Source organism: Rhamphochromis sp. 'chilingali', assembly GCF_963969265.1.
Source record: "Rhamphochromis sp. 'chilingali' genome assembly, chromosome: 9".
NCBI classification, from domain to species: Eukaryota; Metazoa; Chordata; class Actinopteri; order Cichliformes; family Cichlidae; genus Rhamphochromis; species Rhamphochromis sp. 'chilingali'.
In genome coordinates, this window is record NC_137936.1 from 33,115,060 (window position 1) to 33,141,889 (window position 26,830).

Sequence of the window (26,830 nt, forward strand, 5' to 3'; positions counted from 1 at the left end):
AAAAAAAAAAAAATAATAATAATAATAATAATAATAATAATAATAATAATAATAAAATATATAAAATATACAGAGTTGAATATGTGCAAAACAAGTGGCATTTATATACAGTGTGGAGTGCATAATGTTGAAGTTCCAGTAGTGAAGCTGAGGTGTCTATGACGTGTTCAGCAGTCTGATGGCCTGGTGGAAGAAGCTGTCTCTCAGTCTGCTGGTTCGGGACCGGATGCTGCAGAACCTCCTTCCTGATGGAAGCAGTCTGAACAGTTTATGGCTGGGGTGACTGGAGTCCTTGATGATCCTCCCCGCTTTCCTCAGGCAGCGCTTCCTGTAGATGTCTTGGAGGGAGGGAAGCTCACCTCCAATTATCCGTTCAGAGCACCGCACTACTCGCTGGAGAGCTTTGCAGTTGTAGGCGGTGCTGTTGCCATACCAGGTGGTGATGCATCCAGTGAGGATGCTCTCAATGGCACAGTGATAGAAGGTCCTGAGGATGTGGGGGCTCATGCCGAATCTTTTCAGTCTCCTGAGAAAGAAGAGGCGCTGCTGCGCCTTCTTCACTGTTTTGTTTGTGTGTACTGACCACGTAAGATCCTCAGCCAGATGTACTCCAAGGAACCGGAAGCTGCTCACTCTCTCCACAGCAGCGCCGTTGATGGTGATGGGGGTGTGTACTTCTCTGCACCTCCGGAAGTCCACTATCAACTCCTTTGTCTTTGCGACGTTGAGGGTGAGATGGTTGTCTTGACACCAGTGGGTCAGGGCGCTGACCTCCTCCCTGTAAGCCGTCTCATCACCGTTGGTGATAAGACCCACCACTGTAGTGTCGTCCGCAAACTTCACAATGATGTTGGAGCTGTTAGTGGCTGTGCAGTCGTAGGTGTAGAGTGAGTACAGGAGAGGGCTCAGTACACACCCCTGTGGAGCACCAGTGTTCAGTGTGATGGGGGATGAGGTGATGCTGCCCAGTCTGACCACCTGGCGTCTGTCAGACAGGAAGCTAAGGATCCAGCTGCAGAGGGAGCTGCTCAGTCCTAGATCCTGCAGTTTCCTGTCCAGCTTCGAGGGAACGATGGTATTGAATGCTGAGCTGTAATCTACAAACAGCATCCTCACATACGTGTCTCTCTTCTCCAGGTGTGACAGGGCAGTATGTAGTGTCAGGGCTATGGCATCATCAGTGGACCTGTTGTGGCGGTATGCAAACTGTAGAGGGTCCAGTGAGTCGGGTAGTGCAGAGCAGATGAAGTCCCTGACCAGCTTCTCGAAGCATTTGCTTACGATGGGGGTCAGGGCTACAGGTCGCCAGTCGTTCAATGAGGAGATGGTGGAGGATTTGGGTACAGGGACGATGGTGGCCATTTTGAAGCAGGCTGGGACTACAGACAGAGAGAGGGAAAGGTTGAAGATGTGCGTGAACACTCCAGCCAGCTGAGCCGCGCATGACCTGAGGACGCGGCCGGGAATCCCGTCCGGACCAGTAGCTTTGCGTGCGTTCACCTTCCTGAAGCACTTCCGCACATCCTCCTCAGACACAGTGTGCGCACTGACGTCATCCGCGGTGCGCACACTGTCCGGTCTCATGGTGTTCGCTGTGTCGAATCTAGCGTAGAATACGTTTAGATCCTCACACAGAGAGGTGGTCTGCGGTGTGCTGGTTTTCCCTCTAAAGTCTGTGATCGTGTTTAGTCCCTGCCACATACTCCGAGGGTTGTCAAAGTGTTGCTCCACCCTGTCCCTGTACTCACGTTTGGCTGCTTTGATCGTCTTCCGGAGTTGGTAATGTGCGTGTTTGTAGTCCGATGTGTTCGCGGAGGCAAAGGCGGTGTTCCGTGCCGCGCGAACATCTCCGTTAATCCAGGGTTTTTGATTTGGGAAGGATTTAACTGTTCTGGATGGGACGACATCTTCCACGCAATTAACAGACAAACAAGATTACAAATTAGTGTAATAATCTGCATACACGCTGTCACAATACTCTGTAATATCATTGATAGTACCTACCAGAAAGTGTTAAACGTTATTGGTAAACTGTTAAATTGTCAGGATGCCAAACCTAAATACATTTCTAGCATTGCCATGTCTTTCCCACATTTATATGGGCAGCCACAGAACCACCGCAGCTATTGTGTTTTCTCTGCAGAGACAATCTTTTCCCCATGGAGTCATACTCATGAACCCGTCTAACTGGTCTGTTGAGACTGCAAACAAATAAGGGAGGGAACCAAAACAAACCTGTGTTGAGGTAAAAATGAGGGTGAGTGCATATCTATCTATCTATCTATCTATCTATCTATCTATCTATCTATCTATCTATCTATCTATCTATCTATATCTATATATATATATATATATATATATATATATATATATATATATATGATTGATTGGTAATTTATTTCAACATGTGAACAATATACAAGTACATTTAAAAGAAAATAAGAGAGAGAAAAAATACGATACCAATTACATACAAAAAACATTCTGATTAATTTACATGTTGAAAGGGAGTGGGAAGAAGTATACACTTATTTAATCCCACCCCTTTTCCATAAATTATCAGTTAATATTTAGTCAGCTTCCTTACTGATATAATTTGTAATAAAAATAGTGAACAGATTTCTGATATACTATATACTATAATATAACATCATGATTTTTTGTTTGTTTGTTTTTAAATAGAGACATTCACTTAATTTAAATATTTTCCTTTTCTTTATAGTTTGAGAAGATCATATTTGTATAACTCTTTTTGAACAGTTTTATGTTTGGACATCGCTTTAATTCCATATTCAGACTGTTCCATAGTTTCACTCCATGAACAGAAACACAAAAGCCTTTTCTTGTAGTACGTACCTTTATTGTTTTGAAGTTACAAAAACCCCTTAAATTATAACTTCCTTCTTTCAAAAAAAACATACTCTGAATAAGACTCTGAATAATATAGATATATATGTGTGTGTGTGTGTGTGTGTGTGTGTGTATACAAATCTATATATCTATAGATATATCTGTAGATATGTCGATAGAGATAGATATATCTATCTATCTCTCTCTCTCTCTCTCTCTCTCTATATATATATATATATATATATATATATATATATATATATATATATATATATATATAATGTTTTTCCTCTACACCCCCCCCCCCCCCCCCCCCCCAATTTTTTTGCACATGTCGAGGAGCGTGTCAGGCTACATTTCACTGTGTGTTATACTTGTATAACTATGCATGTGACAAATAAAGAACCTTGAACCTTGAACCTTGAATGTTGCCTTCTGGTAGTTCAATCCCCTCAGTTCTGACTAACTTTCCTCTCTTTGTTACCATCCGACTACACTTCTCCAGTCCGAACGACATTCCAATGTCATTGCTGTATAGCCTGGTAGTGTGGTTCAGTGAATCGATGTCTCGTTCACTCTTGGCATACAGCTTGATGTCATCCATGTACAGGAGGTGGCTGACAACTGCTCCGTTCCGTAGTCGGTATCCGTAGCCAGTCTTGTTAATGATCTCACTGAGGGGGTTCAGGCCTATGCAGAACAGCAGTGGGGACAGAGCATCTCCTTGGTAGATCCCGCACTTGATGGTGACTTGTGCTATGGGCTTGGAGTTGGCCTCTAGTGTTGTACGCCACATCCCCATTGAATTCCTGATGAAGGCTCTTAGGGTCCCATTGATCTTGTACAATTCTAAGCATTCCAGTATCCAGCTGTGGGGCATTGAGTCATAGGCCTTCTTGTAATCAATGCAGGCAGTGCACAGGTTGGTCAGTCTGGTCTTGCAGTCTCGGCTGACTGTTCTGTCTACCAGTAGCTGGTGTTTTGCGCCTCTGGTATTCTTGCCAATCCCTTTCTGTGTCCCGCTCATGTATTGACCCATGTGCCTGTTCATCTTAGCCGATATGATGCCTGACAGGAGCTTCCATGTAGTACTGAGGCAGGTTATTGGTCGGTAGTTGGAGGGGACCGGTCCCTTCTTGGGGTCCTTGGGGATCAGGACCGTCCGACCTTCGGTTAGCCATTCCGGGTGTCTCTCGTTATATATATATATATATATATATATATATATATATATATATATATATATATATATATATATATATATATAGGGGTGCAACGATATTCGTATCGATATTGAACCGTTCGATACAGTGCTTTCGGTTCGGTACGCATATGTATCGAACAATACAACATTTGTAATTTATTTTATCAATTTTCCTTCTGACGATGCTGTCTGTGTTGAGCGCTCAGTGAATCTGTGTTCGACTACTCCGCCTAGGCTGCACTGTCGCAGATCCACTGAGCGCTCAACACAGACAGCATAGTCAGAAGGAAGAGCGCAGGGCAAGCTAGCGAGACAGAAGTTAAGCTCTCCTTGCAACAGGCAAATTGAACGTCATTCAGATCTGGCGTTTGGAATTATTTTGGTTTTCATGTGATGTATGACCCTGAAGGTAAGCGAGTCATGGACTAAAGTAAAACAGTATGTTGAATGTGCCATGCAATGCTCAATTACATTGGTGTGAACTAGTGTGTTAGCGCAGTTAGCTCGTTAACGTGTTGGCCATCTAGCCCCATGCACGGAGCGATCGGCGGTAGCTCGTTAACGGAGATTTGCCGTGTTGTGAAGTTAAGGTCATTTCAACGAGATTAACCTGAAAGCACTAGTGGGAACACAACGAATATGACTGCACATTTACGCCGACATCATCCTAGTGCAAAGACAAGTGGAAGCAGACAAAAAAAGCAAGCATGCTACTAACTTTAGCCGAGTCATTTAGACAGCTGTTAGCACATGATTCTCCTTATGCTGCTGAGAATATAGCCCAGAAGAAGCGGATAGTATAGCTTTTATTTTGGAAAGAGACATTTCTCTGTAATAAACTCTCTTTTCCAAAGATGAGTGATTCCTCAATCAGATACAGGGCTTGCAATATCGCTAGCCCGACGTCCCGGAGCTAGCGATTTTTTCAGTCGGGCTACCAAAATCTATCTCTTCCCTTCCCGTCGGGCTATTGTAGGAAAAATATATGTCAATGCTTTTGCATTCTTTCGGAAATGTAGCTGGGTAATTATGTCATTGGCATCGGTGAGCCACTGTCAATATGTGACATATTGAAGTCGCGTTTGAATTTGCGCTTGTTTTTTTGCTTTCACTTTGCAATCGTGCGAGCTGTGTATAGAGAGCGACAGCACTGATCTGTGAGTGGTGATAATTTGTGAACCAATTCCTCTGACATCGTCTTATTAATCGTTAGCTTACTATGCAAACATGACAAGTGAAATCTCCCGCAGCAAGCTTAAACATGTGAGAGGTTGATCGCGCAGAGAATCGCTGAGCTTATGTGAGTGAGCGTGTAAAAGCATTTCAGTTCTGCTGAGCCAAATAAGACAGGTCAGGGTGAAGAAGTGACAGCCAAAGAAAAGCTTACCACAAAACGGAGAAGTTATGACAAATCAGACTATGAGGCAAAAAGAAAGTGCAGCTTTATGGTTTCATGGACAAAATAATTTCTGTGGCTGCAATATGATGAGCTAAATAACCAGGGCTGCACATAAGTGGTCCGCAGGTGCGCATTCGCTGTCAAAATAAAAAACACGCACAAGGGTTAGGGTTAAATTTAAAAACTGTACTTTTGAGTTAAAATATATATTTATAATTTTAATAAATGACAAATTAAAAATGCATGAACATTTTTTGTATCGAAAAAATATCGAACCGTGACACCAAAGTATCGAACCGAACCGAACCGTGAATTTTGTGTATCGTTGCACCCCTAATATATATATATATATATATATATATATATATATATATATATATATATATATATATATATACACACACACACACACACATCGTATTGGGTGAACAAGTTTGAATTTCCCTATGTTCTTCAGCAAGTTGCACCTTGACCAGAAACTTTTGGTAACTATCAACAAGCTTCTGCCATAATTCTGGCTGGATATTCGGCCATTTGGGGTTCATTTTAACATTAGAACCGCCAAGGGGGTCATTTATACCCGTACTGGTGGTTCTATTGTTAAACTGGTTATGGGTTAAAAATAGGTTGAAATACAGGAGGTCACTGTCATGTTGAATGTCCATGTGTACTTTCAGTTGAGCTTAAAGGTGTCAATTTTGGAGCAGGGGCTTCGTTCTTTGTCAGTGCCGTCTCTGTCTATGACAATAAAAAAAATTGCTTTATTGTCAACAGCAGTTTCCAGTACATAGTTCCTTGGACTTTGACCAATACTCAGAACAGTGGGAATCTAATCAATGCTGTAAAACAAAATTATTTTATGCTAGCGAAGATCTTATTAAGTTAAATGACAATGTACAGTTTTTAAGTATTTGTATTCATTTGACCCTCTTGACCTTGTGGATTAGAGGAAATCTGAAATAAATTTTCGTTTTTTAAAGTCAATAAAGATGTAAGCTATACAATTATCCCAACTTGGAAAGACAGTTCAAAGAAATCATTAAAAGCCCATAATTACACTCTTAATCGGCTATCATGGGTATGTAAACTTCTGACCATAACTGTATTTTTAATACGCTCACAATTACGTAACGTATTATAAAATAGATATTTAGACATCTAACACATTTGGTGCTCTTTTCACACTGTAGGTTATCTAAATTTGCAGGCCTTTTCACGCATAGAATTGATGCTTACAGTCTAGACAGTTATTTTGGCATCCATGTGAGAGAGCACTAAACAAATTTACTTTACACAGACCCTTAGATGTGAGCAATATGTAGATTAAGAGTATAGTTTGAGTGGTTTGATGATCGTAACAGAATTTGGGGGAAAATGTTTTATTTTATAGTATAACAGTCATTTATATTTTTAGAACAGACAATAAGAATAATCACATAAGCAAAAACAAAAATTGTCCTTTAACACTATGTCCTGTACTAATGCAACAATGCTACAATTCCCAACTATCATGCTTGAACTTTGATTCCTCTGTGTATGTGAATAAAACTATTGATATTCTCTCAGCACATACAGTGTCCCCTTGTTCCCCTCTGTCAGCTACACAACCACACACACAGAGGATAGAACCAAGGCCACACACAGCCACTCACGGCTCATCTATAGCTGCCATTCAGATGTGTATAGCAGAGGACGTTTGATGGTTTTCTAATCTCAGGACCTGCCACTGGAAGATGGGGCGAGCTGACCCCCGTCATCCCCACAGTGCATCTAAAACAGCCCCACATCTCCATCTCAATCTCCCTCTGCTTACTACCTCCCCACCATTGTGTTGTCCACCTGCTCTCCAAATGTCAGGACAAATGCTCCACTGCCGCATCCCCGCACATCCCCAGGGTGGGGATGACCTGTTCCTCAGCCGCTTCGTATAATGTCATGCTATCTCTGGGCAAGGGTTCCACACTGACCTGATGTGGACTGTGCAGAAGGCTAATGAATACTACCACACACCAACACAGACCCAGATACAGTAAATTTACTGCATTACAGGTTTTTATACAAGTCAGGAAATTGGAATAGATACATATGATGAAGTCTCAAAATGAAGAAAAAATATGACACAGAAAAATCCACTTGATCCTTTTGGTGGACTCAAATCAATTCCAAGGAGACCTGTATTTAAAATACACTGATATTATGACAAGATATAGCAGTCTCTGGATTAAACAGCAATTAGTCCAATGCATTCTGCAGCACTAAAGATTAGCCAATTGGCAAAAGGGCAGGACTAATGCTGGCGTCAAGCAGTTCTGCTGTATAATATTTTAACTTGCCAGTGCTAGTTAACTCTGGCACAGGTTTAACACTTTTTGCTTTGCGTGATCCGTTCTGGAAATTTCCAAGAAAACCTGCACTTTGATGTGCCTATTCATCAGTCTTAGCTAAAAATTCTGTTTAAGTCAACCTGATATTTGTCTTTCGTTTTAAGTGGGAGAATCAAATCCCCTCTCTGGGATTGGGGAGCTCAAAAACAAAACAACAAAAAACCAAAAAATGTAACCACATTAGCAGCAATTTGTTAATTTAATAAACTATTTTTTTTCCCAAAATCATAAATATTTCTCTCGCACCTTGATCACTGGTTCTAATCACATTTAATGGACCACTTTTATGTTTTAAAAAAAAAGAAAAAAAGAAAATAAATTATGTTTTATTTCATTATTTAGCTATTGTCTAGTCCACGTTTTAAAAGGGTTTTACCTCACTGTCAGTTTGCCATCATTAAAAAAAAAAAACTTTAAGCCTAAATATAGCTATTCTTATTTGTACTCATTTGTATCTTTAATCCATGGGTGTTTGACATTTTTAGAACGTCTCCTGGGACTTAAAATGCAATTACAATTTTTGCACTATGTCATCAAAATTTAAAGTATGCCAGCTGAACAGAAACACATTTATACATGCGGCAGGCCACACAGGCAATGAAAACTTGCATTCAGTGAGCATTTTTCATTCAAGCGGCTGGGTGCATCTTTGAGTATGGTTTTCACTTCTTATTATAAAGTGTGTGTGTGTGTGTGTGTGTGTGTGTGTGTGTGTGTGTGTGTGTGTGTGTGTGTGTGTGTGTGTGTGTGTGTGTGCGTGTGTGTGTCAGTGTGTGTGTAAGACAGAGAGAGTGTGTGTGTCTATGGAGGATACTGTTTATTTATGGATTTTTATATATTTTTACAAATCTATAGCATCAACACATTGTTAGGGCTGAAGATATTGAACAATAATAGAATTTAGACCAGCAAAACTAATATTATGCTGCTCTAAAGTTAGCTAAGTGAAGTTACTTGGAAGGTCTTGTCAAAAATGTATTTATATCAAAGGGAACAATTTTAATAATAAACATGAATATTACCATTTTGAGGTATTTTAACAGTTAAGAAGACTAATCCATATCTCATCAAGAATATTTGAATACGAATATCTTTACAACACTGTATTCACTTTTTCATGCAGTCTTCATTAGCAGCCACAGTGGAAGATAACTTTATATTTATTTTCACTTTCAGTGTTTTTTGCTTATTTGGTGATCTGTGGAAATGGGAATACAGAGAGAAGCATGAATGAGTTAAGTATAAACCAAAGAGACATGCACAGGATAAAACAACTTTTTCAATAATCAAGCTATTTCATTTTAATATTTCTTCTACTGTGAAGAAGAAAAAAATCACTGTTCAAAACACAATGACTAAATCTACCCCAAGGCTATTCAAAGTTGGATAGTAACAAATTATATTATTTTGAGTTTCTAAAATGATCTAAGCCTTTAAACACTAAGAAAAAGCGCTCTGCTGCCGCCTGATTCTCATCAAGATTCATCAAGCATGAAAAGCTCTTTTTCATAGTCTTCCTTCCCTCCAGGCTGGCACAGGAAAACAAGTCTAATTTATCTAGTAAGCATATTTTAATTCATAATTTGTATTAATGTGACACATCCTAATATATCTTTTTTCCAGAAATTATTCTGATGGGGACAGTGTGGGGAACAAAAACTTTTTTGTTGGATTCTGCCATTAATTTGGGAAAGAGTGAAAAAAGTTGAAACCAATTTGCATAGAATACAAAAAAAATCCCCCAAAGCATAAAAATCAGCTCGAGAACGAACCATTAGAGTGCATCACGCAGTTTTTAGAAAGTCTCCACCATAAGCAAATATGGAAATATTCGACTCTATTCAAATGAGAGCCAGTGCAGTTTCATCTTATTAATAAGGCGGCATGGCCCCTTGTGTGCATGTGAATATAGAACCGGAGTGTAAAGCTGATCCCCGAAGTCATTTTGCAATTTGTGTAGTTATCCATGAGCCATGTGGCTTAATGCTTGATATTTTAAAATCTAGCAAAGTTTACGACCTGTAAACAGCACTGCTTAGAGCGTTTTCTTTTCCCTCTCTCAACGAGTGGGAGCTGCTGCCATGTTGCATCGCACAGCCTCAGTGGGAAATGTGTTTTTCACGCCTGTTTTCCTCTCTCCTACATTTCCCCTCACAGACACTGACCAACAATCCACAAAGAGCTTCATTCCTGCTTTTTAAATGAGACAGATTGAGCTGCTGTTAAAAAAAAGTGTCCAAGCATCTAAATAGCTGAGTAATGAGGCTCCCATTTGACCAGGCCACAACATCAGTCTAAATCCTATCGATGGGACCAAAACAAATTGTAAAGCCGAAAGGTAGTTGTTATCACGCTGGTTCTCTCTCTCTCTTGCTGGACCACTCTTCTTCTTCTAGCGCCATCTCTCGCCCTTCATCTCCCTCTCCACTCTTTCATGACCGGCTAATGAATGTAGATAGTGCTTTGGGGGATGCAGTGGTCTTATTACAGGGGTTATGTGTGCACGCTGTAAGCTCAGCATGCTCCAGTCAGGCAATGGTGAAAGGTTCAATTGCTTTGGCAAAGCCCCCACTTCAGTAAACAGAAGGGCTAAAGAGGTTTGTTTATTGGGCGCACCTTGGCTTGACCTCTGTAGCTCAGGGAGAGGCTACGTGATTACAGAAGTGTCAGCGCAGCCTGGGCAGAACAGGCCAGACTACTTTCATTGGCCCTCTCTCTCTCCTAATAAATCACAGGAATAAGCACACAAACCACATGAGTGGGACAAATGCAAAAACAATGAGAGTTCAATGTAAGCCTGATGATTTAATGGTTTATCCACCATGTTTGCGCTCAAACTACTTGGATTTGGTGTTCTACTGTCAGTCTACAGAGATATATACAGAACATATTGATTGGAATGATTAGTTTATTACACGAGTAGGCGAAAAGGCAAGCTGTCCTGATGCTCACTCCAAAACAGAAACAATATGAAACATGGCTAAAGTATGTGGACATTTTGACCACAGCAAAGGCAAAGAAGTAATTTCCTGAAGGAATTAAGTTGTTAAGTGTCACCTAGTTTTTCTAATTATAATAAATATTTGACAAAGTCAGCTGTTAGGATTCAGTTATAGGGTTGAAATGATTTAGATAATTATTATCATTACAGATCACCTAAAACACATCCAATTCTGCTGCTGTGCTCCAGCTTTCACCCTTTGCTTGCTCGGGTAAGTTCTCCACACTCTGGACTCTGTTCAGTTCATCCCCCAACCGCTCTGCACAGCCAGAGCAGTGAAAATAATAATTTGTTATTTTAACTCACTATACCTTCCTACATATTTAATTCATCAGTCACATATCATTAGTTCTGACTCATATTATAACAGCCTTCACATCAAAATGTGTGTAAACAGGCCTGCTGAGTGCAGCATTTTACATTGATTCTATTGGGGTGAAAATGACTGATGTAGTTTCCCCATACACCTCAAAATTAACTATACGGCAAATAAATCCATTTTAGGAAAAATCATGAAATGAGAGGTGATCGGGTTATATACACTATGTATTTATGTTATTATGTGTAGCTTGTGGTTTCAGTTTATCTGAAAGATGTTGGGTGAGGTAAGCCTGTGCAGACCAGTCAAAGTCAGAGCACCTTTCCTTTATGGGCCTTTGTGCATGGTCATGATTAACCAGGAAAAGCCCTGTCCCGCACTGCTGTCACAGAGCTAAAAGCACATTATCGTACATCACAATGTGTAAATAATTCTTTATGAGTACCGGGGGTCTTTGTTCAAACAATGAAAAATGTGAAACGCCAAAGCACACAGAAGAGTATGGAAAGGTATGTAGCGTTTGTCCATATATTGTATTTTATCTTTTATGCTCCATATTTTGGAATGTTCCATATTTTATTTCATATTTCTTGAGGAAAAGCTGGTGAGACTGCTTTCCACTCTTGCACATCATGTATTTCACATTGTATTTGTTTTGAATGTTGTGTGTTCACAGTTGAAAAATTATATTTTTATTATGTTTAGTTGTTTTATTTTATTATGTCTGATTGTTCAGTTGATGTTGGTGCAGTTATATACAATGCACTTAAAATATAAAGTAAAAATGATTTAAGACGCAATACAATATCACTGGTTGTGTAATGGAAATGTGTTTTATAGAACACTTAATCTATTATAGTGAAATAAGTAAATGTGAATAATGCTGGTTTAGGACACAGGAACACAAAGTTAGATGTGGTGGAGCTCTCTATACTGATTTAAAAAGTTGAATGATTACATTTTACTAAAACATATACCTTAAGTTAACAAGAAAATATTCAATAGCTGTGCACCTATGAATGATGAATCAAATTATTAATCTAGCAATAGCAAAGTCAAAAAACAGGTTGACATACAGTTATATTTGCCATATTTATCAGCCTCTGTTTTTGATTTGATTTGATTTGAACATACACAGACAAGGTATGTAGTGCAATCCATTTGTGACATATAATATGTACAGTCTCCTTGTGTAGTCCATCCTGTTTTGGCTCTATCAAAGTCTTTTGCTGGTTATATGTTTTCAGCTAACATGGAGCTGTTTCCCTCAAGCCACTGTGTGCTGTTTGTCCTCCAGTGGAATAAGGCTCATTATCTCAATGTGTAGTCACAGTTTCTACCGTTACGCCCAGGGATCAGGCCATCTCTCCATTAAGGAAAATCGCTTTGAAAGGTCTTGTCCTCTGCTTCAAACACACACACACACACACACACACTGAGACGCATGCATGCACTTAGTGTACTGGTATTACTTTTTTCCATTTGATGCTTGACTTACAAGACTGCTAAACTGTTGAATTTTAATGTGCACAAAACACAACCTTAAAGTACATCTTTGCCTTGCTGTTTAGAAGCCAAGAAAGTCTAACAAATCATATCAATTTCTTTTTAAAAAGTCATTGAGATGAAATGTGACCACAACATGTGACTGAGCTATAAGGAATTGGGTCTGACATGCTGTGACTGGGGTACCAATTTGGTCAGAATGGATCCACTGAAAGCACTCAACTGTAATCCTTCCACATCAGAAAACACATCAGGTGTTATATTTTTGGGGGGAAATGTTAGCCCATCATAGCAAGTAAAATAGAAACTTAAAGCGATGATTTACAGCTCAGAATAAAAATTTAATAACACAATATGCATGCATAATTCCTAACAGGTACTGGTATAAATCCCTGGGAAGTAAATTACAAAGAAGTGTATGCAGGGAAATTTATTGGCTTCTCTCAATAATCATTACAATCTACTTAACTAGACATTTCAAGGACAGTGTGAGCACAGTGATAGCATGTGTTAGTTTTTGTTCTAACTGAGCATGAATCGCCTTTAAATATGTATTCTGCTGGTGTGTTTGTCACAGTCTGCTGCTCCTGGTTTTTGCTTTTCTGCCCATCTTGAAGTCAAACAAGCTCATTATTTTCAAGAAAAATCATTTCACAAGATTTTGCTGGCTTTTAATGGGATAATACAGTGACTATATGCTTTCCTGAGTTCCTTCACTACAGAGGTTGCTCAGACATAGTAACAGACTTTATTTGTTCTGGGCATCCTGCCCAGAACATCCTGCTGTGTGTGTGTTTCTGAGTTTCTGTATAGTATGAATGAACAATGATTTATGAAAGATAGCACTCTGTTCAGCCACTGGTCAATGCGAAACTAATGAATGGAAGGACATGCAGTGTACCTATGTGGCTCCTATGTGACGATGCACTGGTCAGCTGTCCCCAGAGAGACACCATACAGATGGTCAGCAGCAGCGCCCTTCCGTACATGCTCTGTAGGTCCCTCTCCTGCATTCTGGAAAAACAGGACAACAAAATCAGGAGTTAGCCATATTTGCATAATATGAACACCCAGATATACAGTCTGGCTCATTTCAATTCAAGGACACAAATTCCCATAGCTATGACTTGGCAGTCACAGGTGGAATCTACTGAGTTTTAACTGGATTAACTCAAACTAAACCAACCCACACAAACAAAATCAATCTACCAGTATCTATTCATGTGTTTGAAAATGCATAAAATTCAAAATTAAATTATTTCTCTTGAATTGAGTTGTGCTGATGAGCTTTGGATCAGTAGGAAATATACACACCTTGTCAAAGTTCAGTTATTTCTTGGTTTTTTGGAAATGCATGCTGTTTTCCCATTGGTTCCATGTAGTGGGACACAACAAGCACAACTGCTTTGTATTTATTTATTATTGAATAAATTCACACAGGCACATGAAAACAAGGAGACTGTTTTCAAAGGACTGATTAATTAATATCATATCTATAAAAACAGAGGTTTTGGCAGTTTGCTAGTGTGGTGTTAACACAATTGTGCAGACGTCCCAGCAAATGTATCCAAAGGTCAAATGGTGCAATGCTCAGAGAAACTGAGAAAAACCCAACAGCTCCAAAAATTCATGACAGTACAATTTGAAACAGATCAAACAAAGACCTCTAGAAGGAGATAGCACAGTTTAGGTTTACAAATCTGCACATGAACAAACCACAAGACTTCTAGATCAATGTTCTTTGGACTGATGAGATCTAAGTGGCGATGTCTGACATCGTGGCATGTTTGGTGAAAACCAAACACAGCATATCAGCACAAACACCAAATACCAGCTGTCAAACACGGTGGTGGAGGGGTTTGGGTTTGCTTTGCAGCCACAGAACCCGGACACCTTGCAGTTACTGAGTAAACTGTGAACTCCTCCGTACGCCGTATTCTAGAGTCAAATGGGGGGTCATCTGTAAAACAGCTAAAGCCTAGCTGAAACTTGGTCATGCAACAGGACAATCACAATCAACAAAAAAGCAAATCCACAAGAAAATGGATAAAAAAAGAATCAATGGTTCAGTCACAATCCAGATCTCACCCAAATGAATTCCTGTGCCTCTTGAGAGATCTATGCAAATTAATGCCCACAAATCTCAGTGACATAAAGCAGTTCTATAAAGAACAGTAAAAATTCCTCCATAGTACTGTGAGAGGCTGATCATTATAAAGAAAACAATTACTTAAATCTACTTCTACTTGGCTCTTAAATCATTATTCATTATTTAATTTTTCACAGGACTGCAAAGAGTCCTGGACAAAGAAATTCACTGGTCCTGAGGTTTCCTCTCTGTAGTAGTCAGACAAGTAGTTTTCATTTTTGTTTGTAGTTTGGTTTGGTTTAGACAACAAAACTGCTTAGTCAGGTAAAGGAAAATAATTTGGACACAATCAGGTGAATAGCTGTAAAATCTACAACATTTCCACAAAGCTTGTGCTGTCGTCACCACCACATTTCAACTTATTACATTACACTTGCACTGACATTTGAATCTGTGAAACCAGGATGATAGTATCAGTAACTGTATCAGCTAACTGCCAAACCACCGATTTGTGCACAATAACCTTAAAGCAGGTATCTCAAAGTCATTAGTGCTCATGCTACACTGCATGGAAACATGAAAAATGAAAACTACACTTTTCCCTTTATATGAAAAAATGTTCATATTCAATGAACCATCTATTTACATTTACGGTCCGATGGGCTTCCTGAGATGTTTTCAGAAGAGCAAGTACAATGTTAAAGTACGTCTCATAACCAGAGATGGGCAGTAACGCATTACAAGTAACGTTACAAGTAATGCGTTACTGTAATCTGATTACTTTTTTCAAGTTACGAGTAAAGTAAGAGATTACTATTGCAAAAACGGTAATTAGATTACCGTTACTTTCCCGTAGGAACGCTGCATTACTGCATTACTAAAACCATGATTTATTTGTGAGAATGTCTCATGACAGTGATGTAAGCGAGTGCAACATTCGTGGCAACAGCTGTGTGCAGATCAAGAATGGATAATATATTGAGTGCGGGAGAGAGTATGACCGTGCAGCGTTTAAAGCGTGGAAGTACTGACCTTACTTTGAGTTTGATTCCATAAAAAGTGACAAAAACATTAGTGTCCGTTGTGCGTGGGAAGAAAAACTCTTTTTACAGCGAAAAAAACCCCCTAAAGTTCCAAGCAAGCACCACGTAACGGGAAATTCACAGAGAAACTCGCAGATTCTTCAACTGACCGCTGCGGCACACCTGCACCAGGGCAAACCTCCACCTACTCCACTCCTGCTTTACAGGTGAAAATAGAGCAACAGGACCGCTAGTCTTTGATTTTATTTATTTTCTGCTGTGTTGCACTTGCATCTATTTGAAAGACTGAGTGTAAACACAAAAAAATATATTATTTTAAATATTTTATTTTATGTGCTGGAATGTGCGGAAAATAGGTTTAAATGTTAAACAAATTTCTTCCAGTCAGAGAATGTTGCATGTAATTAAACTTTTGCTTGATGCATAAAGTTAAAAGATTAAAACTAATAAAAAAAGTTTTAAAAAGAGACTTTTTCATTTGATTACATTTTGTATGATGGATTATGCAGAAAAAGTAGAATTGGGCTGAAAGATCTATCGCTTTATTACCTATTCAGGTTGTAAATCGTGTTTTTAAAAAGTAACTAAGTAACTAAATAATTAATTACTTTTGAAAATAAGTAATCAGTAAAGTAATGGGATTACTTTTGGGGGAAGTAATCAGTAATTAGTTACTGATTACTTTTTTCAAGTAACTTGACCAACACTGCTCATAACATCCACATCCCAGGAAATTAAACAAAAAGTAGCATTTAACCTCTTTATCATTCATTGAACTTTCCATACACTTCAGTATGTTAATACTGACATCAACATGCAATATGTTTGATACCCCTCCCTTAAAGCTAATGAATAAGCTGAGGGAACTCCAGGATAACAAGTGATAAAGGGAAAGAAGCAAACAAACAAACTTAAGAATCTTTTTGTCCTTTTTGTGCATTAGCCATTAGCTTCAAAACTGCAGTAGCTTATAAAACATCTCTGAAAATAGTCATTTTGTAAAAACATAATAAATTCTGTAAGCCTCTGCAACAAAGCCCAGATCAGTTTGCTGTATCACTACCTCGTATGACTGAGCCTATAATTTCAAAGTCATATTCACTTGTGAACACCTCTGGGGTTCATGTATTAAATTATTGTGTTTTATTTCACCAAAAGCTCAAGTGATGTGCAGTCCAATGATATGGAGCTGCAGATGTAGAATTTAGATGAAATTGCAACAGATGGATTCAGTAATAATTTCACAAAATTCACAACACCAGTTCTGGAGCGACAAATGAAGTATTTTTTTCTCTCTTCTCTCCCTACTTCCTATCTGTGAGTGTTGCTATTTGTGTGGTCTGTCTTACAATGCTCGGCTCAGTAAAATTTGTGTACTTTCAGATGATTGTTGTCCTGCAATACTCTCCATCTTCATCTGAGAGGCCCATGGAGAGTGGAACAATCAGCGGCTCGTCTTACTGCCAACAGAGCTGGCCTCCTCTCTCATGAGAAAGCAGCCGCAAATCGCAGCTCTGCTTTGAACTCTGTTCCAGTGCAGCAACTCAAATTAGTAAAATGCTTGGTTTCGTGCAAAAAGATCAACCCTTGCTTATCTGGCAGAGTCTCACATACGAGGGAGATGTTTTACTGTGACTGCCTTTGTACTGCCAGCCAGAGCTGGTGAGATATTAACACGGCACTCTAATTCTGTACAGGCTCAGACAGCTGATGCAATCAAGATGTTAAAAGCACTTACAGACTGTAGAAAAACATAGACACAGTGTCTGTAATATCACCCATAAATTCATCAAGGGACTATTTGAAGTCTGGGGTTTAGGTTTATGTTGCTGCTGTTATTGGGATTATGTGAAACCAAAAAACAAGAAGCCTGCATGGATCTCAAGTGAGGCAAACAAGTGACATCGGGAACTAACTGTGTGGTGGGCTGAAGTACCTGTCAGTGCCTTTAAATACTATATATTATGTACCAAGTATACACAAACTCCATTATGAATTTTTTTTTAAAGTATAAAAAAACTGTAGCAACTTTTAATGAGTTACTAAATGCATTTAAATCAGCTTTCCACAGGCTTCCACACTCAACCCGATATACCACGTGAACTTGTGTGACTTCCACAAGACATTAAATAACAGATACACACCGTTGCATCCTTTGTAATTTAAGGACTTGATTTGATCTTTTACTTTGCTCGGCGGGGACTGACGAGTTAAATTAACTCCCACAGAGTCTGAAAACTAATTTTCACCTGTACTCTCAGACGTTTGGTGCAACACTAACACATACCGCCTCCAACATTAGACCAGATGAAGTGGTAACATGATTAAAAAATATGTCTTCACTTCTTTGGTCTGCTGGGGCAAAGTAGAGATCACTACTAGAAAAACACCACTTGTAATGGACTCCATCTCATTGTTAGTTTACCAATTTATTCCATCCCTGTTTATCTAAAAAAAAAAAAGTACTAGACTCACATTGAACATTTCAGCGTCTTACTCTTATTTTACTTATTTGCGATTTGTTCCAACAAGAAAGCTGATCTGACAGCTGAACTCCAGAAATAATTGGAATTTGAGAGCACGCCACTGTGCTTTATGAAAATGAAATGTCTGTGATGGCAGAGTTTTGGTTTGGAGCTGCTAGGATGTCAGGTTTTATTCCAAATCTAAATCTATTTTAGCACATTATACTCCAATTTCCATCTTGCGTCTGTAGTGTTCAGGTGGCTTATTGGAGCTGGTTAACAAGAAAATTATTCCACCTGACTGATGTGGCGCTGAGACCAGGTGGCTCATCACAAAATGCCCTGAATGAGGTGGAATTATTTTGGGGACACATTAAGGCAGATTTTTACATGATGGAAACACACATACACATGTTGTGTTGATCAGTTTGGATGCACCCAACAAGTCTTTTCCAACCTTTGCACCTCATCTCATAAGTTATGGCTGCAGTAATAATAAGCTTGGTAGGTGCATTCCTGAAATAGACTCCAAACTCTCAATGCCAACTGAATAAAAAATTGAAACGTGTTATTTCACACGACTTTAATGATAATATACAAATAACTATACACACTGGCAGTTTGCTCATGTGGTGCATTGTAAATGTATAGTATGTGTGAATAAAATTAAATACTATTTTCCAGCAGTCTTTTGTGATGTCTTAATTTCATTTATTAATATCACAATGATACAATGATTAAAATTTATTTGCCAGCGATCCTTCACCATTGGCCAAGATAGAGTACACCCCAGATAGGTCACAAATCCATCGTAGTTCTAAAACAGAGAGACAAACAACCACACACTCATACATCTCCAACTATGGCCAATTTAGATTAGATTAGATTAGATTAGATAGAACTTTATTAATCCCTCGGGTGGGTTCCTCTGGGAAATTCGATTTCCAAAAAAGCACAGCACCGACAGAAGTTACAGAGTTACAGAATATTATATATATATATATATATACACACACACACACATATATATAAATACAGAGACAATATAAATAAAATATACGAAGGGGATAAATAGAATAAATAGGAATAAAAAATAAAAATACAAGTGAATTGCACATTTCAAGTATTTATTCAAGTGTCTATTTAAAAGCACCAATTAACCAAACAATCATATTTTTTGCGTGCAGGAGGAAACTGGAGCAACCAGAGAAAACCCACGGGAGCAAAGAGAGAACATGCAAACTCCACACAGCAAGGATCAAACCTTCATGCTGTGAAGCAACAGCATAAAACCATGCTGGGCATTTTTTATTATTTATTATTTTTTGTTATTATTATTTTTCTTCATTATGCTGTATTATGGTTATCTTTTGTCTGTCTGTTTTGGAAAATGTGGATGGATGACTCACCATCTGCAGGCTAAACCCACAGGTACACATAAAGTAACCTGAACCTGAACCACTGGCGGGGGGGGTTATAGCACAGGGCTCTGTAAATTTTACTGTCAAAAGACACATTTTTAAGCCACAATAAACATAAAGTCTGCATAGAAAATCAAAACATATTTAACCCTTATAGTGTCTGCTTATTTAAGGTATTTGTTATATATTTTTGGATTTGTGACAGAAGGACAGCAGCAAGAGTGTGACACTAGCAAGAGCAAGAAACAGTGACACTAACAAAAAGGCAGGAAGTCGAGCTCAGTGTGGTGGAGCTGAAAATTGTAGGATTTTTATTGGGAGTCACCAGGAGGGACAGGATTAGAAATGACTTTATCAGAGAGACAGATAAGGTTGAGCAGTTTGGAGACAAAGTGAGGACATACTAAGAGGAGGTGTTGAATATATGCTGGATAAAGATATGAAGCTTGGCTACAGTGAAGAAGGACACAAAGAGGACTGGTGTGGCAGAAGAGGATGCAAAGGACAGAGTGAGATCGTGGCAGATTGTACTGCAACTGAAAAAAAAGCTGAATTGATTATTTCAATTTTTTTTAAAGTCTATTAAAAAAACATTACCTGAGCCTAAACAAACTGTTACTTAACTGAAGATATAAATAACATGAAATCTTCCCAGCACTTATTGCTCCACAGAGCCCCCCCCTTCTGTTTTTGCTATGCCCTCTTGCTGTCTCTCCAGCTCTCAGGTGTTTGTGTAACTGGGGTTTCCAGTAGGCGTGGTCAGGGGCTGCAGCAGCTGTTTCATCACACCTGAGTGCCATTATCTCATCATCTGTAATACTTAAGGATAGACTTTTCCCCCACTTATTGCCAGATTGTTTAGGTAGCGATACATGGTAATGACAGGGTCTAAGCCTAACTATCTAGAATTGTCTCCTTGTGTGTGGTTCACCTTCTCATCTTCTCTCCCAGGAATTCCTTGGTTATGCTGCCCTCCAGTTTAACTGACACCTTGTGCACTCAGAATGCTGGAGTTTATCTCTCCAGTGCTGATGGCCGGATGAAGTCTCATGAAGCGTTGAAGCTTTCCATCCACTTGGTTCAGGAAACGCTTCATTTGCACACAAACCCCCCTGCTGTTCAAAACTTTTATTGTCGTGGCCTTTTAGCTGTCTTACAACAGTATCTGTGTATAATCACTACCAAAAACACTTTTTTTAAAAGTAAAACAAACAGAAGTCTATAAATGTCCATATGATTACAGTCAGTGTTTAAATAAATACAACAGGATACGAGACGTTTATGTTAAAACTGTTCCAATGTTTTAAAATGATGGGACAGGGATTGTGCTTTTGAATACTGAAATGACAAAAAGTAAGAAATAATATTTTCTTTCCATGCTGGTAGTTTTTCTTTTAGGTAATAACCTCTCCAGCTTTGGCAAAAACCCTTTCACATGGTACTGAGGAGGCAGGGGCGTACAAGTATCCCACAGCAAGCCTACAAAGGCTTGGATATATGCAACTGCATAGATGATACCCATAGATCAGGTGTTGTTGTACCCCAGTTGCTTGGCACACAGCAAATACTTTGCAAAGAAAACAAAAACACAACTGGTGAGTATTATAGTAGTAGCATACTTCATATACTTCAAGCATATTATGTCCATCCATCCATCATCAGTCACATCCCTTTTCCTTAAAGAAGCAACACTCAGAGAGCGCTTCATAAAAGCTTTCCTGGATATCTCAACACACACGCCGAAGCCTCGGAACAGTGCATCCCATCCCCATCCTCCATCTTGACTCAGACAAGCAAAATCTGTAAGCTCTTTGCAAACTTACCTGCCTGCCCACTCATTTAAACACAGATTACAAACTGTCTTTGTTACCTAAACTCTACTTACTTCCATATTAAAGCACTAAAAATATCAGTCTGAGTCTGCCTTGGGATTTTTCTTTTTTCTTTTTTTTTTCCCCCCACCTCTCCCATTTGGTTCTTTTGCCATCAGAATTATTGTCTAAAGGCCAAGAAAGATGTCCAACGGATTTACTTTACCAAATGGACCATCCCAGCCTTGCCGTATTGGTCCATTTAATTGACCTTTGTTTTTATTGTTTATTTTATTTTATTTCACTTGCTACAAATGGGACAGACTGGGGGGAAGAAAATGGAGAAAGAACGAGAGGTGGGGAAAGAAAAACAGTGGAGAAGAGAAACGGTGATAAAGGGCAAAAAACAAAAACCAACAAAACAAACAGACAAAAAATACATATATCAATCACCTGGATCACCTCTTGAGAAAGGGGGCCCGAGCGAGCCCCAGGCTCCAGGCCCTAACAAGCAGCCAACAAGAGTGAGCCGGTGCGTACCTGAACACCCATCCCCGGACACCAAGAACCACCAATGCACCGATTTCTGCCACTAGCAGGGGGAGTGGTGGGGGGAGATAGGCCTCATAACTTGGAGGGCCTGAGATGTCCCTAGAGAGGTGGCGTCTGATACCCCACCTTACATATAGACACAGACAAACACAGATACGAACATCCATTCATTGCCATCATGCTCTCATATGCAAATACTCAGCACTCACCCAACGTGTAGGCACACACAAAGAGACACTGTACACACAAAAACACACCCCGAGCGTACTCTATACCACAGGTCTAGGTACCCTTGCCCCTAGAGGGGGAAACTGCACCCAGACCCAGGTAGTGTTACCCTCTTCCCTGGGGTGGAGAAAAGCAGACCTCCCCGACTCCGCAGCAGCAGGGAGGCCCCACATTCCAGACCCCAATCAGATGGCCAACTCCTCCTCCCAGCCCCCCGCCCCAACAGGCAACAGAGAACGGGGGGTGTGAAGACTCCAAACCAACCTCCGCCCGCTCATATGTAGTGTTGATGCACGTGCGTTCTAAGGTGCATTTAAAACCCAGGAGGGCATGTAGCTACCTACCAGAGAGCAGCAGGTAAGTGCATAGCCCCTCCTGATAGCCCTCAATGTATACGTGTATTTAAAATTGAGAGGTGGGCAACGGTGCCAGAGGTGAGGTTGTACACCCTGACGGTCTTCTGGATGCCGTGTAGCATGCCCACCCCCAAGGTCCTATATGTATGTGTTATGAGAGTGTGAGTAATGTGAATGTCTAAGTTGTGAGATAAAGAGATAAAATTGAGACACAGGCAGCCAGAGTGGGACAGAAGGGGGGATGCCTCCCCTGCACCCTAGTGACACACCTTCACCCCACAGCCCTGCATGTGTGGGTGATTGTGGTGGAGCGGGAAGAGGGAGGCAGCTGGAGATGGGGAGGGAAGGAAGGGAGGGGCAAGTGGCCCATGATCCAGCTCCCCCGCTGACCCCAGTAGGCACCCCCATACTCTGGAACCCACCAGGGCAAGAGGGCTCAGGCCCATCCAGACCGGCGCCCAGTTCAGCAGCGCCGCCCAGCCCCACAGAGCCCGGGGCAGCCCACCTGACCCTACCATCCACTCATCTCCCAGACTACACAAGACAATAGACACCCAGGCTGAGTTCTTCCTCCACTTCTCCTATATCTCTCCCCCACCTGCAAAGTGAGTTCCTGGAGAGAGGAGACCACCTGCAAAGATGTAACAGCCTCCCCACAGGTTGTAGAGACCCTCAGGTGGCTCGATGTACCGGTGGCACCCCGCGCCAGGGCTGAGCCCCCATACACCCACCCGCCCACAATCCCAGCGACACACCAACCAGGACCCAAGCCCCCAAGGCCCAGCCAGGGCCCCAGCCCAGAGACGAAGCACCCCCAAAACCCCATGCCCGCCCCGGACCCACCCAGAGGCAGCCAGGCTACCAGGTCAGTAACCCTGCCTTGGGATTTTTCTTTTGGTCTGCAATCATGACTTGACTTGACTTTCATCAAGTCAGTGTTTAACAACGAGTCAACACTGTTGCTGTCTGATTTTTAAGAAATTATTTTAGTTGCAAAATGTTTTCCTTTCACCTTGTTCTATGTCTTGAATAAATGTCTTGAATATATTTTTGTTTTTTTCTTGAGTCTAACCATGTGATTTAATGTGCTGAGCTGTAATGAGTGAGAGCTGGTCACAAGAAAATGAAATAATTTAAATGGTGTACAAAGGCTTGAAGAATCAGATGCTAATTAGATATAGTTTTTGTACAAGTATACAAAACTGAACAAGTGACTCATTCTATAAGTCAGACATTAACTTAGTGAATTCATGACATTATCTTCCTTATTATATCAGGATAACCATATGATAGTAAACACGCATGTTGCATGTAGATGGCAAATTTTGTGTTGCATAGCAACCGCAGTAAAATTGTTACTGATCCAGTGCTCCTTCTGCTATTTGGGATCCTCAACGCTACTCACTGTGAAGTAAAGCTATTTCTTTGATTATAGACTGATGGACACTCAGAAAGGACCCACAAATTCCCGCGCGCGCGCACACACACACACACACACACAGATGCACTAACGCACTCTTTCACACAACAAACTTACCCTAAAGCAACTATCGCCTTAGTGCAGCAGTGAGTCAATGTGACCATTAAGACAGAGAAGTGTGTTTACAGCTGATACATGACAGAGCGGACGAGCTCGAGGTGGCTGCTGCGGTTGGAGGGCAAAACAAAATCAGTGTTGTTGTTTATGTTAGGCGTTTTTGTTTACCTCTTATCTAATTATGACACACAGCTGGTTGCGTTCCAGTAGTCATGCCTCTGGCTAAGCCTTCCCTCAATTACATAAACAGCTTTTATACTGACACAGAAAACATGGCAAAATCTGCTAAACCAGACACAGCAAATCCTAAGTTCAGTGCATGTTGTACAGTAATACGCTTTTCATCTAGAGTACATGTAAGTTATCATAAGTCACATGGAAAAGTACATTTTACTCCAGGCTAAGTTTTCATTTTGTTTTATAATACAAATGCAATCAAGCACTTCTAAATCATGAAGCTTGGTTATTAATTAGATTTGCCAGCGGCATATTTAAGTACTAGGTGTTCCTATGGAATTACAATTAAGTAACACATTGTTTATGACACATTTGTGTCTTATCTTCACATTTTCCAGTGTTTGTCAAGTGATTTTACATTGCACATAAAATTTATTTTTGTAGGTTTTATGTTTAGGTTACTCATGGACCACCACATTGATTTTTATTTGTTTTTAAATCAATACACCAATACAAAATGTATGTAAAAGACATGTAATATAGATATCTGACAATTCCAAGCATTACAAACCACATATGGTTAATATTTGGAATTTCCCTCTGTTAGTCAACATTCATGAATAAAAGTGCTATTTATTTTTTGTGATACCAATTGTCATAAAAAAGAAATATTAATCATAACCAAGATATGGATGAAAAAACATTTATCTTAACAAACAAATATATAAACGAATGACCACTACTGATGTTTACATCTTTTAATTTAATTAGGAATTGAACAGTTTCAGTCCCATTCACCAAAGGGCTTGTTTGTGTCAGCATATACAACAGATGAGGGGCATGTTTTTGTTGTTTGTTGTATTTCATGCAAGAAGTACACTGTGTCTTCCTGTCCACTTGTGCCTACTTACATAACATTTTTTCATTCAGTTGTTCCTGAATCTAGAACAAAATTTCGATCACCTGATACAGATGATTTTTCAAACGATATCTGGGATGGAAAGTTCAGAATGAGATTTTACATTCTTAACAAGCTGCCATTTGTGTTGGTTATGGCTGCGGCACACTGGCAGCCATGCAGAGTACCTCAATTCCTGGGCAAGAAGGTGCTTAGTTTCACAATTTTTTTGAGATCATTCATTTTATTACTTCTTCTCATATGCTTGTTTTGGACCAGACCGACTGCCAATCTCATCCGTCTTTTCAAACAAACTGTCCGACTTTGAATAGATCACCTGTTTGAGCAGGTGACCCATGTGCTGAACGTTAGAGTCCTCGTTACAGGGGCCTGGGTTTGAGTCTGGCCCCAAACTGTATTCCGTGTGCTATTCCCCCACCCTCCTATTTACTGTTTGCATTGTCTTCAATAAAGACAAAAGGACTCTTGCTCTAAAAACTTTTCCTCTTCAGCATCTTCCAAATCTCCCCTGTCTTCTAAAATCACCAAGGTTTTCTGAGGAAAAAATATTTTCGCCATCTTGATGGATAAGAACTCACACAGGCAACGCTATTTATTAGTTATGTCCCACCCCCGAGCACACAGCACACAGTGTGAATGTGAGTGCCGACAGGTGTAGGCCCTTGAATTGTAACAATGCTGGAACACTGTGCTTGAAAAGTAAAACAGAAAGACGAAACACACATCCACACATATACAGAAAAACATACACACCAAGCAGATAAACACATCAACATACTCACCACTCACACACACACCCTAAGAGCAGGCCATGTAGGAGGAAGACAAAGTGAAGAGACACAGCACCTCCACACTTTTATGACCCATGGGTGACTGAAGGAGAGTTACGGTGTGAAGTCACTAAAAATGGGTCAGGGTTAAGGTTTAGGTAAGGGATGAACTTGAAATGTATTTGTTATAATTACATGGCATTAAAACCAGTTAAGCACCCACACCCCCAGTACCGGGGGCAAAAGGAAGTTATAACCATTTAATTCGTTATAACTCAGGGTCAGAAATATAAGTCCCGACATGTGTAGCATCCACAGAAACCTCTGAATCCCAGCTAAAACCTCATATAAACCACCAAACACAACAAAAGTTAGCTTCCAGAGCTATTATTGATTCCAAACACGAAGTTTCACCACGCTCTGATCAAAATTCACTGAAAGAGCTGCAAAAGAAGACTACAAAAACGTGTAGCGCCGCAAATGCACTAAGACAGAAATTGACTTACTGTCCCAGTTTCCTTAGTTATTTTTGCTGGTAGCCAATAGCCCCGTGATTATCAGCAGCTACCGCGGCTAACTAGCCGCATCAGAGGCATTTCCGTCAACAACCGCCATTTGAGACCCAGCTACAGACACGTGACTGGACATATGCCACATGTCATAAATTTGGGCCCACGTGAGTCTGGCCTAGCAACTTCTAGTTGGGTGAAGTGAAAGTGGCATCGTTACCATGATTATATTGGCTCAAATGACTAAAAAGAGGTATCAATCATGCAAATCGGCCAAAAGGTGCCAAAGT

At 40.0% G+C, this 26,830-nt stretch overlaps 2 protein-coding genes across 2 annotated transcripts in view; one reads left to right on the forward strand and one right to left on the reverse strand.

Annotated features, from left to right (window-relative positions):
• LOC308403159 (N-acetyltransferase 8-like) overlaps nucleotides 1-26,830 on the forward strand; it is a 561,295-nt gene that overhangs the window by 135,967 nt on the left and 398,498 nt on the right. The gene's annotated exons all lie outside the window — the stretch shown is intronic.
• tafa3a (TAFA chemokine like family member 3a) overlaps nucleotides 1-26,830 on the reverse strand; it is a 113,021-nt gene that overhangs the window by 32,411 nt on the left and 53,780 nt on the right. The window contains exon 2 of the mRNA XM_080891886.1: nucleotides 13,565-13,677. Coding sequence (XP_080748012.1) covers nucleotides 13,565-13,676 — 112 coding nt within the window. The 5' untranslated portion in view covers nucleotide 13,677. The remainder of the gene's footprint in view (nucleotides 1-13,564; nucleotides 13,678-26,830) is intronic.